The 13,891-nt window shown below is 32.2% G+C and overlaps 1 protein-coding gene across 1 annotated transcript in view; it reads right to left on the reverse strand.

Moving 5' to 3' along the window:
- Positions 1-13,891, reverse strand: part of LOC124076287 (intermembrane lipid transfer protein VPS13A-like) — a 152,287-nt gene that overhangs the window by 75,822 nt on the left and 62,574 nt on the right. The window contains 2 exon segments of the mRNA XM_046420133.2: positions 605-758; positions 4,100-4,332. Coding sequence (XP_046276089.2) covers positions 605-758; positions 4,100-4,332 — 387 coding nt within the window.

Here is a 13,891-nt window from a genome sequence, read left to right on the forward strand (position 1 = left end):
TAAATGATTAAGATTGAAAATTTATATCATAAAACTTTTAGGGTAATACTAATTTAAAGAGTAGGCTAAATATTTGACTAGGGTTAAGCTGAGATCTTTTACCTCATATTCTTAAATTGTACATACTTTTATAATCCTTATAGGTTGGCTGTATCAATTTTTATATTAATAAAATTTACATAATAAAAATCAAGTAATGAAAGAAAATAAATTTAAGAATAAAATAAAAAAACATTTTTAACTTCTCATTAACTAAAGAAAGTATCTTTAAGAGGAAGTGTTTTAAAAAATAACATTTTTAGTTGAAAATGGACTCAATTCATTTATTTTGTTTGTTTATTTTTATGTGGCGATGGGGATCAAACTCAGTGCCTCTCATGTGCTAGGTAAGCGCCCTACCACTGATCTACAACCCCAGCCAGAAAGTTTGATTTCTTAATAACATAACCATCCCTTTAAAATATTTTGTATGAGTTAGGTATGTTAGGATTAACTATATTCAATTTGTTTTGTAAGGAAGCCAGACTTTCCTTAAAATTCATTAGCAATTCAAACTACAATAGAGAAAAATTAGAAATTCAAATTAATGATTAAAAGAATTTACCGGAATATTAGTGTCCAACTCAATAACCTTGTCTTCTAAGGGTGAAGATTCAGTATATTCCTTAAATTCTTTTTCCAGCTTCTCAGTATGCTTTACACTCATTGTCTTCCATCTTGCCTTCTTCTTGGGCTTTGTTTCCCAAACCACATCAGAACTTACATATGAAAGCAAAAATCATAGTACTAATTTATAATCATTTTCATTTAAATTGGTTTATTACATAAATTAAAAAACCTTTGTAAAACTTCAAAAGTTTTACTGAATTGTGAAATCACAATTTTAGCCTTAATTACAAATAAGCACATTACAAATCTAAAAACACGAATTAATTAACATTTCTGTCATTCCTATTCATTGTAGCTGGGGTGTAATGGACAATAAGTAGTGAACAAGTGAATCAATTTTAACATATAGGTAAAAATGTTTGCAAAAGAGAAAAAGTATGCAAAATAAAGAGAATCTGGAGTCTCAGGATATGTGAAGTGGTGGGGAATGTGGTATTAAAATGGAGTAGTCAACACAGACCTCACTGAGAAGCTAAAATTTCATCAGCCTTAAAGGACGTAAGGGAGTTATCCAGCAGACTACAGAAAAAGAATATTTCATTTAAGTGCAAAGCATTAACAAAGATTCTAAAGCAATATCACATCTGTAGTAAATGAAGAACAAGAAGGCCAGTATGGTAGGAACACATTAAGAGTAAAAGATGAAGTCAGTCAGTGGGAGATCAAATAATGCAGAACCTTCTAAGACACTGAAAAGACTGAGTTTTATTCTGAGTTGAGGAAACACTGAAAGGTTAAAAGAAGATTAGTAACATAATCTATGTTTTGAGAATGCATTATGGGTTGGGGGAAGAAAAAAGGATCAAGGCTACAAGCAGAAAAACTTATTAAGGGTTAATACAGCAAGCACCTGAGAAATGGTACTGGCTTGGATGAGGGTAATAACAGGCAATAAAATATGGTCAGTTGCTATGCATACGTTGAAGGAAAAGTTAGTACAGAACTTCTCCATGAAATAGATATAGGGTATGAAACAGAGGAATTAAACAAAGTCTTCAGCCTGAGCAACTTGGAGTTGTGAATACCTCCCAAGGGAAACAGGTTTTGGTAGGAAAAAATTAAAGAGTTTGGTGTTACATATATGAAGTTAAATACGTCTCTTAGATATCTGAGCAGATTTTATGTAGGCAGTCAGATATATATGTAAAGAATTTGGAAAACAGGACTGGCTTAAGAAATATATTATTTGTATATCTACAAAAAGTTGGTTAATATATTGGTATTAGAAATTATGAAAAAATGAAATAGACAAGAGGATTGAGGTCTTAGAGCCTCAAAGCATCCAATGTAAGAAACTGAGAGAAAACAAGGAAACAACATATGAATCCGAGAATGTTGGGACAGGAAGAGAACCCATGATGGTGAGATATCCTAGAAATCAAATGAAAGAAACTGTATCAAGAAGGAATTTGTGTTAAATAGCAAATCCTGCATGGAGTGGTTAAGAAAGAAAAGAATGAAAAAGATTGGAGATAGTGAACATATTAAACTCTTTTGAAACAGTGATTTGAGAAGTTTGGCTGTAAAGAGAAAAAATGAAATGGGTAGTAGAAAGAAAGAAAGTAGGGTCAGGAGATTTTTTTTTTTTTTTTTTAAGTTCAGAGAAGTAACAGTACTGTCAGAAACAACCCAGTAGAGAGACAGAAACAACCCAGTAGAGAGACAGAAACTGTAAACCTAAGATGGAAAGATGATGATGGTGGATCATTGTTGTCAAGTAAGTAACAGTGAAATATATATATGCAATATAGGAAATACAGTGCAAAAGTAGAAACATGTTTAAATGGGAGCACATACATATACTTATGGAACTCAAGAGAATCATATTGGTATAGCATGTAGGTACAAATGCTGGTAAATAAGAAGTTGTGATACTGGGAGATAAGGTGGGTCTAGGAAGTTTGCTTTTAATTGGCTTCAATTGGTGAAGTGAGATGCAAGGGAATGAACTGAGAGAAAACAGGAGTTTTAAGGAGAGACAAAATATAAAACAGTAATTAGAGCACTAGGATGATTAAAAACATGCTAGTATTTATAAATTTGATTTTTGATATTTTTATCCCACAGGCAAAAAAAAAAATCCTTATATGTACTTGGAAATTACAATCTAACAGTAATCTAGAAGAGAGTATAAATAGAAGAAATCTAATTGCACAGAAACTAAAATGCTTAAACACCTAACGACAGAATAAATATATATATACCCAAACAATATTATATGAATTTATGAATGTCAAAGAGAATCCCAGTATTATGTACAACTATAATGAACTATATATATATGTATATATACTTATTTATTTATTTACTTTAATGGCAATTAAAAAACCCTATTGGGGGAAGTTTGGGGTACTAAAACTAATCAAAATATGTTATATTCGTGTTCCAATATATGTCACATTGTAAGTTACCATTACGTATAATAAGTATGCACCAATAAAAACAGCCTCTAAAATTACTCTACTTACATAAATTATTTAATTTTAAGTATTCAATTTGTTTACTCTTTCCAATATTTATATTCACTTAATAAAACACAAAGTTAGAAAACCACATTTTCATCTTTGCCATATCATTTAGCATGAGAGATAATACATGATAGTTATAATAGCCATAAAATTTGTATTTTAACTTCTTATTTAAATAAGAAAAACTTTAAGTTTTTGAGAACAATGAAAATTTTAAAGAAAACAGCTTTAAGATTTCTTTAAAATGACATTTATTCCATTCAATGAGAAATCGGTAAAATATAATTCACATAGAAACTAAATTTAAATATGTATCATAAATACCTTTAATATTTGGAATTCAACTCATGTAAAGGATTAAAACTACATTATCTTGTTAAGTAGACTGGAAGAAATGCTCTCACAATAGGCGTGCAGGTGCTCACGTGTGTGTGTGTGTGTGTGTTAATTTTAATTTAACAATTTGTGAATAGGAACAATGAGGGCATAAGGGAGAGATAAGAGCTTTAGTGGTGATGCCTTATATAGAAAATAATAAAATACAGCATTCTTTACTAGATCTTCAAGTGCCAAGGTCAAATTAGAATGTGGTTGTCTTAAGTCTTGCAACAACTACTTATGGATTATATATACAGTGTACTTTGTTCTCTGATAGATGGTAAGAAATAAATCAGAAAATTTTATGACTTGTTCAATAAGATATACTTTTAATAATTGAATAAGTCTAACTTTATTAGAGCACTAGGATGATTAAAAACATGATAGGGGATTTATAAATTTGATTTTGACATTTTTATTCCACAGCTCCCCCCTCCCCCCCAAAAAACCCCTTAAATGTACTTGGAAATTACAATTACCTTAGTATTGATGACTAGTCAAAAAAATTGTCATTTTAGATTTTTATGATCATTTCTTAATAATTAAGAACTAATTAAATTTATCCAAAACTTAAGGTACCTAACCTTGTAATGCCTATATAGGCTACTTCTTCCTTTGTATAATTGTTGACAAGAGAAATTCCAACATCTTGTAATGCCAACACAATTTCTTGCTCTGCTAACTCTGCTTTCTCACTTTCATATGTCACTTTAAACACTCTTGGATCTTCAGTGAATAAAATAATACGCTGTAAGCCTTCAAAGAATGAAACTAAATAAATGGTCTTTTTCCCCAAATTTATAGGTGTCATCATATCCTAAAAGAAAACCACACACAAAAAAAAATTAGAGTTTGGTCCCAACCAACACAAAATCTAAATTTCATATTTGCAAAATGAAGATATTAATTTCACCTATTTCATAAGAGTGGAGTGGGGTGGCAAACTAAATGAATTAATATTTTTATAATACTTAGAAAATTAATCAGTCATGATTACTTCAAAGGATTAGTGACAACTAATTGAATTAATATTTGTATAATACATGGAAATTTACTTCAGTATCATTTGATAGCTGAAAGAGAATAAAAAATGTCTGATATCTCAATTCTAAATTCTTATAAATGAAACACTGATATTCAGCACAGGACTAATTAGGTAGAAAGCACTTACAGAAGCATTGTGATGAACCAGGATCCTGAGGTTAAATAACATGATAAATGTAGCAAATTCCAGTAAGAATTATAAATTTCCAGCTAATGAATATTCAGATTATAGGAAATTTTAATATTTAGTAACATTCATGTTATAATGCACAGAAATTAGAAATGTTAAAATGAAATTATTGCATAGGAAACATGTTATAATACATTCTAAAGTAAAATAAACAGCACTAAAACAACATTGAGAGATAAGAAGCTTACAAATAATTCTTAAGTCTAATGTCTTGTGAATTTCTGCTTTTATAAACTTCAAACTATCACTATGATCTAAATATGCAAATATAATCAAGACTGTTTTTATATTAAAATATTTTTCCTGAGTAAATCTAATCGGAATTAGAAAACATTAAATAAAGTTATTTAAATTATAGGTAATCCCCTTAAATACAATTTTAAAAAACCCATATCAGATTACTCGACAGCATTGGAAGACAATGGGAAAATATTACCAATATGCTAAAAGAAAGTCACTCTGAACCTAAAATTCCTTCCTTAGCAAAAATATCTTCATGGAAGACGAGGACACAAATAAAGATGCATGCTAAATTACTAAAGTTCATCATCAAAAGAGACTCATACAAGGATATTCTAGAGAAGGAATTAACAAATGGCAAAAACAAAGTGATCCAAGATGGAGGTTTGAAACAAAATAGATGTTAAGCAAATAAAATAAGATCTATCTGGGAAAAAAACATTTTATAAAATTCAATATTAACCATGATTTAAAAAAAAAAACCTTTGGTAAATAAGGATTAAATGAGAAGTTATTTACCTACTTCTTCTGTATTTGTTCTAATTAGTTATACATGATAGTAGAATGCATTTTGACACGTCATACACAAATGGAGTATAACGTCTCATTCTTCTGGTAGCACATGATGGAAAGTTATACAGGTCATGTATTCATATATGCACATGGGGTAATAATGTCTGATTCATTCTACTATCATTCCTATGCCCATAACCTCCCTTCACCCCCATTACCTCTATCTGTTTAGTCTACAATACCACTATTCTACCTCCCACCCCTTAATGTGAATTAGCATCCACATATCAGAGAAAATATTCAGCCTTTGGTTCTGTGGGATTGGCTCATTTCACTTAGCATAATATTCTCCAGTTCCATCCATTTACCAGAAAATGCCATAATTTCATTCTTCATTAAGGCTAAGTAATATCCCATTGTGTATATATCACAGTTTATCTATTCATCTGCTGAAGGGCAGCTAGGTTGGTTCTATAGTTGAATTGAGGAGCTATAAACAATGATTTAGCTGCATTATTGGAGTAAGCTGATTTTGAGTTCTTTGGTATAAACCCAGGAGTAGGATGGCAGGGTCATATGGTGGTTCCGTTCCAAATTTTCTTAGGACTCTTTATACTACTTTCCATAGTGGTCACACCAATTCACAGTCCCACCAGCAATGTACTAGTATACCTTTTTTCCTTTGTCCTTGCTAACATTTATTGTGGCTTGTATTCTTGATGATTGTCATTCTGAATGGAGTGTAATGGAATCTTAGTGTAGTTTGATTTGCATTTCTGTAATTTAGAAAAGTTGAACATTTTTTCATATATTTGTTGATCATTTGTATTTCTTCTTCTGTTAAGTGTCTGTTCAGTTCCTTTGCCGATTTACTGATTAGGTTTTGTTTTTTTTTTTTTTTTTTTGGTGTTAAGTTTTAAGTTCTTTATATATGCTGGAGATTAATGTTGTATCTGAGGTGCATGTGGTAAAGATTTTTTCCCATTCTGTAGGCGCTCTCTTCATGTTACTGATTGTTTCCTTTGCTGTGAAAAAGATTTTTACTTTGATTTCATCCCATTTAGTGATTCTTCATTTTACTTCTTGCGCTTTAGGAGTCTTAAGAAAGTCAGTTCCTAAACCAACATGGTGGAGGTTTGGGCCTACTTTTTCTTCTATTAGGAGCAGGATCTCTGTTCTAGTGCCTAAGTCTTTGATTCCCTTAAGTTGATTTTTGTGCAGAGTGAGAGATAGGGTTTTAATTTCATTTTGCTACATGTGGATTTTCAGTTTTTGAGCACCATTTGTTGTAGAGGCTATCTTTTCCCCAATGTATGTTTATGGCATGTTTGTCTAGTATGAGATAACTGTATTCATGTGAGTTTGTCTTTGTGTCTTCTATTCTGTACTACTGGTGTACATATAGGTTTTGGTGCCAATACCTTGCCATTTTTGTTACTATGTACTATGGCTCTATAGTACAATTTAAGGTCTGTTATTGTGATGCCTCCTGCTTCACTTTTCTTGCTAAGGATTGCTTTGGCTATTCTGGGTCTCTATTTTTCCAAATGAATTTCATGATTTATTTTTCTATTTTTATGAAGAATGTCATTGGGATTTTAATCAGAAATGCATTAAATCTATGTAATGCTTTTGGTACTATGGAGGTGGTTCACTGAAGGAAAAACCAATCAAAAAGGAAAAACAAGTCAAGTTAAATAACAAAAATAAACAAATATAGCTGGAAATACAAACTATATCTCAATAGTAACCTTAAATGTTAATGGCTTAAACTCACCAATCAAAAGACATAGTCTAGCAGATAGGATTAAAAAAAGATCCAACAATATGCTGCCTACAGCAGACTCACTTGATAGGAAATGGCAAACAAAGACTGAAGGTGAAAGGTTGGGAAAAATCATACCACTCACATGGACTGAGGAAGCAAGCAGGGGATCTCCATTCTCATATCAAATAAAGTAGACTTCAAGCCAAAAGTTAATCAAAAGGGATAAAGATGGACATTACATACTGCTCAAGGGACCTATATACCAACAAGATATAACAATCATAAATATATATGCCCCAAACAATGGTGCAGCTATGTTCATCAAACAAACTCTTTCCAAGTTCCAGAGTCAAACTGACCACAACACAATAATCTCGGGTGACTTTAACACACCTTTCTCACCACTGGACAGACCTTCCAAACAAAAGTTGAATAAAGAAACTATAGATCTCAACAACACAATTAATAACTTAGACTTAACTGACATATATAGAATATATCAACCAGCATCAAGCAGATACACTTTCTTCTCAGCAGCACATGGATCCTTCTCAAAAATAGACCATATACTATGCCACAGGGTAACTCTTAGCAAATACAAAGGAGCAGAGATACTACCATCCATTTTATCAAATCTTAATGGAATGAAGTTGGAAATCAATGACAAAATAAAGAATAAAAATTTCTGCATCACATGGAGACTGAACAATATGCTACTAAATGAACAATGGGTTACAGAAGACATAAAAGAGGAGATTAAAAAATTCTTAGAGGTAAATGAGAACACAGCCACAACTTATTGAACTCTCTGGGACACTATGAAAGCAGTACCAAGGGGAAAATTCATTGCATGGAGTTCATTCCTTAAAAGAAGAAAAAGTCAACAAATAAATGATTTCACATTACATCACAAAGTGCTAGAAAAAGAAGAACAAATCAGCAGTAAAAGCAGTAGAAGGCAAGAAATAATTAAAATCAGAGCTGAAATCAATGAAATAAAAAAAAAAAACAATTCTGATTCAAATGTGAAAAAAAATAAAATATAAACACAGGAAAAAAAGAATACAAACAACAATAAGTGTTGGCGAGAATGTGGGGAAAAAGGCACATTCATATATTGCTGGTGGGACTGCAAGCTGGTGCAACCAATATGCAAAGCAGTATGGAGATTCCTAGCAAAACTTGGAATGTAACCATCATTTGACTCAGCTATCCTACTCCTTGGTTTATACCCAAAGGGCTTAAAAACAGCATACTACAGAAACACAGCCACATCAATGTTTACTGCAGCACATTTCGCAATAGCTAAATTGTGGAACCAACCTAGATGCCCTTCAATATATGAATGGATAAAGACTGTGGTATATATATACACAATGGAATATTAGTCAGCATTGAAAGAGAATAAAATCATGGCATTTTCAGGTAAACAGATGGAGTTGGAGAATATCATGCTAAGTAAAGAAAGCCAATTCCAAAGAAATCAATGGCTGAATGTTTTATCTGATATGTGGATGCTAATCCATAATGCGGATTGGGGGGAATCATGGGAGAAATGGAGGACCTTTAGATAGGGAAAAGGGGAGGGAGGGAAAGGGAGGATGGATGGGGCAAGAAAGATGGTAGAATGAAATGGACATCATTACCCTAAGTACATGTATGAAGACATGAGTAGTATGACTCTACTTTGTGTACAACCAGAGAAATGAAAAACTGTGCTCTATATATATTGAAATGCATTCTGCTATCATGTCTAACAAATTAGGGTAAATAAATACATTTTATAAATAAAAAAATAAAGATAGGTATACATTGCATGAAAAAAAAATTGACAAAACTAAAAGTTGATTTTTTGAAAAAATAAATAAAATTGACAGACCCTTAGCCATGCTAAAGAAGAGGAGAGAGAGAACTCAAATTACCAGCATATGTGATGAAAAAGGCAATATCACAACAGACACTACAGAAATACAGATGATAATTAGAAATTATTTTGAAACCTTATACTCTAATAAAATAGAAGACAGTGAAGGCATCAATAAATTCCTTAAGTCATATGATCTGCCCAGATTGAGTCAGGAAGATATACACAATTTTAACAGACCAATATCAAGTGAGGAAATAGAAGAAGCTATCAAAAAGTCTTTGACCGGATGGATACACATCTGAGTTCTACAGAAAAGCCCAGGACTGCATGGATACACATCTGCGTTCAACAAGACCTTTATAGAAGAACTAATACCAATACTCTTCAACTTATTTCAGGAAATAGAAAAAGAGGGAGTACTTCCAAACTCATTATATGAGGCCAATATAACCTTGATTCCAAAACCAGACAAAGACACTTCAAAGAAAGAATATCTTTCATGAACATAGATGCAAAAATCCTCAATAAAATTCTGGCAAATCAAATACAAAAACATATCAAAAAGATTTTGCACCATGATCAAGTGGGATTCATCCCAGGGATGCAAGGTTGGTTCAACATATGGAAATCAATAAATGTAATTCATCACATCAGTAGACTTAAAGATAAGAATCATATGATCATCTCAATTGACGCAGAAAAGGCATTTGACAAAATATAGCTCCCCTTCATGTTCACAACACTAGAAAAACTAGGGATAACAGGAACATATCTCAACATTGTAAAGGCTAACTATGCTAAGCCTCAGGCCAACATCATTCTAAATGGAGAAAAATTGAAGACATTCTCTCTAAAATCTGGAACAAGACAGGGATGCCCTCTTTCACCACTTCTATTCAACATAGTTCTTGAAACACTGGCCAGAGCAATTAGACAGATGAAAGAAATTAAAGGAATAAATATAGGAAAAGAAGAACTTAAAACTAGCACTATTTGCTGACGACATGATTATATAGTTAGAAGACCCAAAAGGCTCTACCAAGAAACTTCTAGAACTAGTAAATGAATTCAGCAAAGTGTCAGGATATAAAATCAACACCCATAAATCAGAGGCATTCCTGTATATCAGTGACAAATCCTCTGAAATGGAAATGAGGAAAACTACCCCATTCACAATGTCCAAAAAAAAAAAAAAAAAGATACTTGAGAATCAACTTACAAAAGAGGTGAAAGATCTATACAATGAAAACTATAGAACCCTAGCAAGAGAAATCAAAGAAGACCTTAGAAGATGGAAAGATCTACCTTGCTCATGGGTAGACAGAATTAATATTATCAAAATGACCATACTACCAAAAGCACTATACAGGTTTAATGCAATTCTGTTCAAAATCCCAATGGCAGTCCTCATAGAAATAGAAAAAGCAATCATGAAATTCATCTGGAAAAATAAGAGACCCAGAATAGCTAAAGCAATTCTAAGCAGGAAGAGCGAAGCAGGTGGTATCACTATACCAGACCTTAAACTATACTACAGAGCAATAGTAACAAAACCAGCATGGTACTGGCACCAAAACAGGCTGGTTGACCAATGGTACAGAATAGAGGACACAGAGACTAAACACAAAATTATAATTATCTTATATTAGACAAAGGTGCCAAAAACATGCACTGAACAAAAGACAGCCTCTTCAACAAATGGTGCTGGGAAAACTGGAAATCCATATGCAACAAAATGAAATTGAACTCCTATCTCTCACCATGCACAAAGCTTAACTCAAAATGGATCAAGGACCTAGGAATTAAAACAGAGACTCTGCCTCTAATAGAAGAAAAAGTAGGCCCAAATCTCCATCATGTCAGATTAGGCCCCAACTTCCTTAATAAGACTCCTATAGCACAAGAATTAAAACCAAGAATAAATAAATGGGATTGAATCAAACTAAAAAGCTTCTTCTCAGCAAAAGAAACAATCTGTGACGTGAATAGAGAGCCTACATCCTGGAAGCAAATTTTTAACCCTCACACATCAGATAGAGCTCTAATCTCTAGGTATATAAAGAACTCAAGAAGCTAAGCACCAAAAAATAAATCAATAAATGGGCCAAGGACCTGAACAGACACTTCTCAGAAGAGGATATACAATCAATCAACAAATATATGAAAAAAATGCTCATCATCTCTAGCAATCAGAGAAATGCAAATCAAAACTAAGATATCACCTCACTCCAGTCAGAATGGCAGCTATTATGAAGACAAACAACAACAAGTGTTGGCGAGGATGTGGGAAAAAAGGTACATTCATACAATTTTCCAAATTGGCTGCACCAATTTGGAAAGCAGTATGGAGATTCCTTGGAAATCTGAGAATGGAATCACCATTTGGCCCAGCTATTTCCCTTCTCGGACTATACCCAAAGGACCTAAAAACAGCATACTACAGGGACACAGCCATATCAATGTTTATAGCAGCACAATTCTCAATAGCTAAACTGTGGAGCCAACCTAGATGTCCTCCAATAGATGAATGGATAAAAGAAATGTTGCATATATACTCAATGGAATTTTACTCAGCAATAAAAGAGAATAAAATCATGGCATTTGCAGATAAATGGGTGGCATTGGAGAAGATAATGCTAAGTGAAGTCAGCCAATTCCCAAAAAACAAATGCCAAATGTTTTCTCTGATATAAGGCGGGTGACTCATAGTGGGGTAGGGAGGGAGAGCATGGGAGGATTAGATTAATTCTAAACAGGGAAGAGGGTTGGGAAGGAAAGGGAGGGGGAAGGGAATTAGCAAGGATGGTGGAATGTGATGGTCATCATTATACAAAGTACAGGTATGAAGACTTGAATTGGTTGTTAACATACCTTATATACAGAGATATGAAAAATTGTGGTATATATGTGTATTAAGAATTGTAATGCAGAAAAAGTACACATGTACAATGGCATAAATTGGTGTGAACATACTTTATATACACAGATATGAAAAACTGTGTTCTCTATGTGTAATAAGAATTGTAATGCATTCCACTGTTGTGTATTTAAAAAAATCAACTAAAAAAAAAAAAAAAAAAGAAATAAGCAGGTGCAAATTGCCTATAAGCATTTTGTGAGTCTAGATGTTTGGGCCTAAGAAGATACTGTGTCAGGCACTGCAACATTATATCCTCATGAAATGACCAGGAAGATATAACAATTCAAAATTTGTAATTACCTAATCACATAGCTTCAAAATAGAAAAGCTAAAATAAATGAATCAAAAAGGAGAAATGTATAAATTTATGATTATACTGTTTTAACATATTTCTCAAATATAACAAGCAAATAAATGATACAGAAGATTTAAATAACACAATTAACAAATCTGAACAAACTAACATAAACCATATAACATTCTTTAAAAAGCTACAGAACATTTTCTTTTTCTCAAATACATATGAATTAGTTACTGACCACAGACTTGCCCACATAGCTAATCTAAAAATTTCAAAATAGTGAATCAAAATATTTCCCCAAATTACAGAAGAATTAAATCAGAAATCAATGAAAATGAGAAAGTTCCCATAGTATTAAAATGTAAGGCTGGGCGCAGTGGCGTATGCCTGTAATCCTAGCAGTTTGGGAGGCTGAGTCAAGAGGATTGCGAGTTCAAAGCCAGTCTTAGCAATGGCGAGGTGCTAAGCAATTCAGTGAGACCTTATCTCTATTTAAATAAAATACAAAAATGGGCTTGGGATGTGACTCGGTATTCAAGTGCCCCTGAGTTCAATTCCCAGTACAAAAAAAAAAAGTATATGATAACCATTAAACTAAAATATAAAAAATGAGTAACAATAAAAATTAGAAAATTATTTTGAACTAAATGATAATAAACATACAAAATTAACATTTGTGAGATAAAGTTAATGTTATTTTGTGAGGAAAATTAGTGACTTTAAATGACTTCAAATATGAAGCAAAAATATCTGAAAAATAGTGATTTAGATATGAACTAAGTTGTAGTTCATATCTAAATCACTTACGTAGAAGCCCTAGTACTCAATGTGACTGTATCTGGAGATGGAGCATTTATGGAGATAATAAATTTCTTTTGTCTAAACCATCTAGTCAGTGGTACTTTGTTTGGGCAGCCTGAACAGACTAATACAGTATTGATCTTAAGATGTTAAAAAAATAATCAGAGTAAATCTAAAGAAAGATGACATAATATAAAATAAAATAGAGTAAAACTGGTGAAACTGAAAATACATGTATAAAAGATATCATCAAAGAAACCATGATTTTCTTGTGTAAAAAAGCAACTTATAAAATTGATAAACCTTTAGCAAAATTAATCAAGAAAAAGAGAAGGCACAAATAAACAATCCCAAGAATGAAAAAGGGCATCACCATAAATATACTCAAAATTTTAAAAAGGGTATTATGAATATATTTATGTCAACATGTTAGAAATTTCCAATGAAAAGATCACATTCTTAGAAAAACATAAAAATAAGGATAAACAGAAAAGTGAATTGTCCTATATGTAAAAATAAAATAGAGTTCATAATTCAAAACCTTCCTACAAAGGCAACTGCAGGCAAGGACTGCTTGGCTTCATTAGTAAACTCTATCAAACATCCAAAGAGGACATCATATTGATTCACATCAGTGTTCTAGAAAATGCGATTAAGTATTTCTTAAGATTTTTAGTGAGCCAAGAATGCCTTGATATCAAATTATGAAGAGGAAATTACAAGATACGAAAG

The sequence above is a fragment of the Marmota monax genome, unplaced genomic scaffold (genome assembly GCF_021218885.2).
Source record: "Marmota monax isolate L192 unplaced genomic scaffold, Marmota_monax_Labrador192_F-V1.1 WCK01_AAM20220418_F8-fsc00683, whole genome shotgun sequence".
In the NCBI taxonomy this organism is placed as follows: domain Eukaryota; kingdom Metazoa; phylum Chordata; class Mammalia; order Rodentia; family Sciuridae; genus Marmota; species Marmota monax.